This window comes from Astatotilapia calliptera, chromosome 3 (genome assembly GCF_964374335.1).
Source record: "Astatotilapia calliptera chromosome 3, fAstCal68.1, whole genome shotgun sequence".
In the NCBI taxonomy this organism is placed as follows: Eukaryota; Metazoa; Chordata; class Actinopteri; order Cichliformes; family Cichlidae; genus Astatotilapia; species Astatotilapia calliptera.
Genome location: NC_137424.1, coordinates 75,390,398 through 75,398,248, shown reverse-complemented (window position 1 = coordinate 75,398,248; position 7,851 = coordinate 75,390,398). Strand labels below are relative to the sequence as shown.

Here is a 7,851-nt window from a genome sequence, read left to right as displayed (position 1 = left end):
GTCCACTGTCAGAGGCCATTAGAAGATCATTTGTAACCTTCACTAAAGCTGTTTCTGTGCTGTGCTGAGCTCTGAAACCTGACTGAAACTCTTCAAATAAACCATTCCTCTGCAGATGATCTGTTAGCTGTTTGACAACTACTCTTTCAAGGATTTTTGATATGAAAGGAAGGTTGGAGATTGGCCTATAATTAGCTAAGACTGCTGGGTCTAGAGATGGCTTTTTGAGTAAAGGTTTAACTACAGCCAGCTTGAAGGCCTGTGGTACATAGCCGATTATTAGAGATAGGTTGATCATATTTAAGATCGAAGAATTAATTAATGGCAGGACTTCTTTGAGCAGTTTTGTAGGAATGGGGTCTAAAAGACACGTTGATGGTTTGGAGGAAGTAATTATTGAAGTTAACTCAGAAAGATCAATTGGAGAAAAAGAGTCTAACTTAATATCAATGGTACTAAGAGTAGCTGTAGATAATATTACATCTGTGGGATGATTATTGGTAATTTTTTCTCTAATGATAAAAATTTTATTTGTGAAGAAGTTCATGAAGTCATTACTAGTTAACGTTAAAGGGATGGTTGGCTCAAAAGAGCTCTGACTTTTTGTCAGCCTGGCTACAGTGCTGAAGAGAAACCTAGGGTTGTTCTTATTTTCTTCAATCAGTGATGAATAGTAAGATGTTCTGGCTTTGCGGAGGGCTTTCTTATAAAGCAGCAAACTATTTCTCCAGGCTAAATGATGATCCTCTAGATTTGTGACACGCCATTTCCTCTCCAGATTACGAGTCATCTGCTTTAGGGTACGTGTTTCAGAATTATACCACGGAGTCAGGTACTTCTGATTTGAGGCCTTAGTTTTCACAAGAGCTACAGTATCCAGAGTCGTACGTAGTGAGGAGGTGAAATTATTAACAAGATAATCGACCTCTGTTGGGGTAGCGTTCAGATAGCTGCTTTGCTCTGTGTTGGTACAGGGCATTGGAGATGATAACAGTGGGTGGATTATATTCTTAAACTTAGTTACAGTGCTTTCAGAAAGACATCTACTTTGATAAAGTCTACTCTTCACCGCTGTGTAATCAATTATTGTAAAAGTAAATGTTATCAGGAAATGATCAGACAGGAGAGGGTTTTCAGGAAACACTGTTAAATGTTCAGGTTCGATGCCATATGTTAAAACAAGATCTAGAGTGTGATTAAAGTGGTGGGTGGGTATTGAACGATTCGTTCATGATTCGCGCATCACTACAGGCAGTTACTCATTCTCTTGAGTGAACCTGGAGCTCTGTGAGTGCCTGGTCCAAGCCGCGGTATTTGGCACTTTGAACTTTGATGTGGGTCCCTTAGCCTTTTATTGAAGCTTTAGGTCACCGAAAATGGTCCGCTTGTGTTTTGGTGATTTGGCGGAGGTTTAAAGTGTGCTGTATCTTTACCCCCTGTAGGAAGAAACCATTGTTTTGTTCCTGTGACAAAACATGTAAGGGACTCAACCAGCGTTTGTCGATATTTGTTAGTCCCCATCTTTTAAACAGGTAGCTGAACAATACATATGAAGCAAGGTGGGAGGGCTATTCCTGCTGCGGTCAATTGTTCAGTCAAAGTGATGTCCTGTTTTGATTTACAGATTGTCAAGCTGCTTCTTTTCCAGGGTGGATCTCTGGCTTCGTGGCCGAGGTCCAGATACACCAGTGGTTTTTTAAATTTATTTCACTCTTGCTTAATTCAACAGCTAGGTTGTTGTTTTTGTTTATTTGTTTTTGTTGTTTCACTGTATCAGTAGGCACCAATGCATTCATCGATTGTATTTTAGAGTGGTTTAATATATTCACAGTGGCTTGCAAAAGTTTTCGGCCCCCTTGAACTTTTCCACATTTTGTCACAATACAGCCACAAACATGAATCAATTTTATTGGAATTCCACGTGAAAGACCAACACAAAGTGGTGCACACGTGAGAAGTAGAACGAAAAACATACACGATTCTAGGGGTGGGCGATATAAACGATATAAGATACAAACGATATAAATTTGACCAACGATAGATATTTTGACTATACCGCTCTACCGCGATAGCGCATGTTGATGATGTCATCAAGCTGCGCCTGTTTTTGTCGAAAGCATCGCAGCGGCTACAACCATTATCATCTGCAAATTATGCCGGGCAACAATCATAGCAAATGACTGGATGAATAATCTCAGTTGCTTTCCTAACTGAAGTTTGCCCCGTGTATAGCATCCTGCTATGCGATTGCATTTGTCCCTGACCACAAGAATCCCTCACGTTAACTTTTATCGAGTGGATAAAAAAGTTGGCGTTCATCCTCCAGCTTCACTGTGCTAATGTTATGCTAACATAGCTGTGTCACTAGCAATCACGTAGTACAACATTATTTTACATTAAATTACATTAATAACATTAAATTAACGGTTTTAGTAACGCAGTAAAGCAGTAACTATCAGTTTTGTTTTTTCTTTTCATGGTGGAGATTTGGGGTGTACCAATTTAATCTAATGACCTTTTTTGCAATAGTAATCCCTTACTTTACTCGTTGCTTGAAAAAAGTAATTGCATTACAGTAACACGTTACTTGTAACACGTTACTGCCCATCTCTGGTGACTAGTTAATGGATTTCATGCATACAAAAGAACATGGAACAACCTTTTTATTATTTGTACTGATAGGCAAAAGCACCGTTGTCTCCAATGAACAGGTTGTTCCATGATGACAAAAGATATAAACAGAAAAAAAGGCTGAACACACAGAGACATTCTGCAACATACTCACTACTGAGAAAAAATATGCTTATTACAAATCAAATTGTAGGACAAAGTATTAACTTCGAGTTATGTTTCTTTTAATAGTCTCAAATAAAAAAATAAAATAAGGCACTCTGACTGGTACTGACAATGGGCAAACGGCTTAAGAATGAAAGTACATTGTGCGCTGTCTGTCCTGCGTGCTGCACAACAACATTGAATATTTAGTATTTACTGCTGTTTACACTTAGCTAGATTAATGTGATGGTGTTGTGTCTAGTATGTTGGTTTAGTTTTTTGTTTTTTTTTGCTTGTTTTCTATTCTTCTTCTCTCAACAGGTGATCCAGGAGATTTTTTTTCTCCCCCCCTTTCTCACTGTCCCTCTCCCCTTCTGTTTTTCTTTTCCTTCCTCTTTCTCTCTCCCTTTCCTATCCCTCACTCATGTCTGTCCCGTCTGTAACATCTGAAAATAAAATATAATAAATAATAAAAACAAAGGTCGATCAAATGGACCAATACGGCAATGCCACAATGATCCATTTGGCAAAGTAAATCCATTGGGTATCCTTGTTGGTCTTCAGACAACAATTCTGACGGCTAAAGAACCAAATGGGACAGGCAAAAAAAAAGAAAAAAAAAAAAGAATGAAAGTTCAGGTACTATGGAACTTTAGTTCTTGAGAAAGTTACAGAGTGGGTGACACATGGTTAACATTACATTAACAGTTTGCTCTCAGTCCACTTACCAGCAAATGTTCCAGGTGGCTCCGCTGTGAGTTTGTGTCCATTAACCGCAGAAATGTGCAGAAATGAGAGATTTCCTGTGAGGCTGTACGCTCTTCACGCACACTAATAGTAAATTACTACTATCATGTTTTACTTAAACTTTGAAGTTGTAGTTGCTGGATATAAATAATATGAGCAATTAACAATTTTACTCCAAGATACTGATAAGTATACATATGTAAGGACAAGAGAGGCATTAAGGACAAAAACAAGACACCCCCACCCCCACAATCTTTTAGTTACAATATAATATTTGGTTGAAATGTTCATATTGTTCAAATATGTTATTTTCTTTGGTTGTTGTAAAATAATGTGTGCCCCAGTCTCCAATAAGACAAAGTGCTGGAAAGGTAGTTATCCCTCCTTTACACCACAAGAAGGAGTCTCTCAATAAAAGAGCAGCTCTAGCAGGAGTAAACAAGCTCGGCCCCTAACCATAATGCAGTGCGCCTATCAAGAGCTGTGTGAGACTGTACAAATGTGTAACAATATACTATGTCTATACATTTGCAGACCCAGTAAAGGGAAACTGGGTCTGTGAGAGTTAAAGGTTGTTACGGATTCAAATATTGGGGATGGATACAGGAGGAAACACCACAATAACAACACTGGTCCGGCCGGGTTGAGTCAAACAATGATTTTAATGATCACACGCGTGGGAGATGGACACCGTACGCAGACAGCATCAGATCTCAAAATGGTGGAGCATTGATCAAACTCTTATAGCCTCTAGTGGCCCCCACCTTATCATAAAAGACTAAACATTCACATTCTTTCTCTCACACAGCGCCTAAGCTACGACCTTGGCTCCCTGTTTATCTGCTCCTGCTGAGATGGGGCAGAAAACTCCAGTATATTCTGTTCTCTTCTAATCAGACAAATAAGGCGATGACTTTCTGCAAACAGTATTTCTTATAACTCAGCAGTATATTGCAGCATAAAACAATATCATTCATTCACAATAAATCAGCAGTCTAATGTAATGCAAATCAGTTTAACAAATGCAATAGTTATCAGCTTCTTCTAATTCAGGAGAATAATGCAAACTAAAACTACATAATAATTCACAATCTTTAATTAGGGGTCTAACATGGCATAAAATAATATTATAATCCCACAAGGTAGAAGAAGAATTTGCATCCCAGTAAACACATGAAATCCCCTGTGTTTGTATTACACACCAGCAGCTAGAGAATCTGCCAAATATTGAGGCAGGATAAAGCACTTTCAAAATAAAGCCTCCCAAACAACTACATGAAGTGACACATTATTTTCTGAGCTTAATGCTTTGAACTGTTTTACAGCTGCTGTTAGGTAAACAAGTGAACTCTGTGATGAAACACACCTTTATTTATGGCTGAAGCAAAACTCTTGACAGCCAAGGGAGGTGAAAAGAGCTCCGCCCCTTACATCAGTAAACTGCGACAAACCAGGAAACAAGCTGTTCTTTTTCATCGGTAAAGAGAGACGCACAGACGATCAGACTGAGCTCAGACCAAACTAGCAGCTTCCTCTGAGTGAGTCCAACTACAGGAGAGAAAAGTGGAAAACTCCAACACTGCTGCTTCAAGCTGCTGACGCTCCACACACTGAATGTGAGTTTGAGCAAAAACACGACTCAAAGGAAGTTTCAGTGAAGGTGGTAGAGGAGGGAGGGGAGCCAGGACTGACTGTACTGCCTGTCTGCTGTTTTCAGCTTCACTCACAGACTCAATGGCTTCCAGATCAGAGGAGGATCTCTGCTGTCCGGTCTGTCAGGAGGTCTTCAGAGATCCTGTTATTCTGTCATGTAGCCACAGCTTCTGTAAAGACTGTCTGAAGAGATGGTGGAGAGAGAGACCAACACACGAGTGTCCAGTTTGTAAGGAAATATCAGTTTATGATCCACCTTTAAACCGAGCTTTAAAGAACCTGTGTGAGTTGTTCTTACAGGAGAGAGATCAGAGAGCTTCAGAGGCTCTCTGCAGTCTGCACTCTGAGAAACTCAAACTCTTCTGTCTGGACCATCAGCAGCCAGTGTGTGTCGTCTGCTGTGCCTCAGAAAAACACACCAATCACAGATTCAGACCCATCGATGAAGCTGCACAACAACACAAGAAGGAACTTCAGGAAACTCTGGAGCCCTTAAAGAAGAAGTTAAAGGTTTGTGAAGAAGTTCAAGTGAAGTTTGATCAAACAGCAGAACACATTAAGGTCCAGGCCCGACACACAGAGAGGCAGATTAAGGAGCAGTTTAAGAAGCTTCACCAGTTTCTAGCAGAGGAAGAGGAGGCCAGGCTGGCTGCACTGAGGGAGGAAGAGGAGCAGAAGAGTGGGATGATGAAGGAGAAGATGGAGGCTCTGAGCAGAGAGATAGCAGCTCTTTCAGACACAGTCAGAGCCACAGAGGAGGAGCTGAGAGCTGAAGACGTCTCATTCCTGCACAACTACAAGGCTGCAGTGGAAAGAGTCCAGCGCTGCCCCCTGCTGGATGATCCACAGCTGCCCTCAGGAGCTCTGATAGACCAGGCCAAACACCTGGGCAACCTGACCTTCAACATCTGGAATAATAAGAAGGACATGGTCTCCTACACTCCTCTCATTCTGGACCCAAACACTGCTCATCCACAACTCATCCTGTCTGAAGATCTGACCAGTGTGAGACGAGGAGGAGAGAGGCAGCAGCTTCCTGATAATCCAGAGAGGTTTGATTCATACAGCTCTATCCTGGGCTCTGAGGGCTTTAACTCAGGGACTCACAGCTGGGATGTTGAAGTTGGAGACAGTACAGGGTGGGAACTGGGTGTGTTAGCAGAGTCTGTGCAGAGGAAGGGACTGATAAGATCTGGAATATGGAAAATCGGTTTCAGTTTAGGCAAATACTCAGCACGCTCACCATCAGCTCCTGTTACTGCTCTCTCTGTTCTGAAGAAGCTCCAGAGGATCAGAGTGAATCTGGACTGGAACAGAGGAAAGCTGTCGTTCTCTGATCCTGATACTAACACACACATACACACATTCACACACACTTTCACTCACAGGATGTTTCCATACATTTATACATGGGATAAAGTGAAGGTGTTGCCGTTGAAGGTGTCAGTGTCAGTGCAGCAGATGAGTTGAGGATGATGATGTTTCTAATGTTGTTTCCTGTCAGTGAGTTGAAGCTGTTAAACTGCAGCTGTCCTCCTGCTGCCTCGTTGTTCATCATGAAATGTTGACAGTTTTAACTTATTAATATAAGGACAACAACGATTTGTTCCTCCCACCATCCAAAGACATGCAGTCTGTGGAGATAGGTTAATTGGTTAATCCAAATTGCCCATAGGTGTGAATGCAGGAGTGAATATGAGCGAGAATGGTTGTCTGTCCCTGTGTGTTAGCCCTGTGACAGACTGGCGACCTGTCCAGGGTGTACCCTGCCTCTCACCCTATGACAGCTGGGATAGGCTCCAGCGCCCCCGCGATCCTGAAAAGGATAAGCAGAAGCAAATGGATGGATTGATTCCACATACAATCCTGTAAATTTTAATCAACATGAACACTGAAAAAGTTGCACTGAGTAAAACATTAGTTTTATTTTGTTCACTAACATCATAATACTACTGTAATGCAGGATTGCTCCATGTCAATATGCTATCTTTGTTGTTAAAAATATTTAAAAATAAAAATTTTAACTAATCTTGCTGTAAGGCAGTTGTTGCAGGGCATGTATCAAAATTAAAGGTGTGAATGTTAAAGGCAACGCATGTATTTACTAATAAAGGCAATGATTCCATCCTGTATCTGCGGCTCACATTATAGTCAGCTATCCATGGTCATTGTTACACATATCTTTTCTGGTATTTGTAAATGTTGATCTACCTAAAAATCATAAGCTTAAATACTGTAATCATTATTCATTATGGAGTAATTATGGTCAAATCTATCAAATAAAACATTTTGCACTTTAATAATGAATTGGGCAATAATGGACGCATTAGTAAATTGAATTTATTTTTAATTGTTTTAGTCATTTAGACATTACTAAAGTATTTCATTATTTGAATGCAAATATATATATATATATATATTAGTATATTAGTATATAAAAAGTATAATAAATTATATTGATTGTATTTTAATCACTGGGACATAGAGAGATTGAAATTTCATTACGTCCAAAATAGGGTAAAAAGGCACAACCTCCAGTCTTATATGTTAGTGGTCTCCAACCTTTTTTGCGCCACGGACCGGTTTATGCCCGACAATATTTTCACGGACCGGCTTTTAATGTGTCGCGGATAAATACAACAAAATAAAACTAGTACCGGTACCTAAAAAAAGAAG

General features: G+C 40.2%; 1 protein-coding gene across 1 annotated transcript; it reads left to right on the top strand.

The window, feature by feature from the left end:
- The first annotated feature begins 5,256 nt into the window (after positions 1-5,256).
- LOC113019730 (nuclear factor 7, ovary-like) lies at positions 5,257-7,193 on the top strand. Its single transcript, XM_026163548.2, has one exon. It carries the CDS (start codon positions 5,257-5,259, stop codon positions 6,643-6,645), a length of 1,389 nt encoding a protein of 462 aa, XP_026019333.2. The 3' UTR covers positions 6,646-7,193.
- The last annotated feature ends 658 nt before the right edge of the window (positions 7,194-7,851 follow it).

Coding starts and splice junctions, on each gene's coding strand:
- LOC113019730 (XM_026163548.2), top strand. CDS start 5,257: ATGGCTTCCAGATCAGAGGAGGATCTCTGCTGTCCGGTCTGTCAGGAG.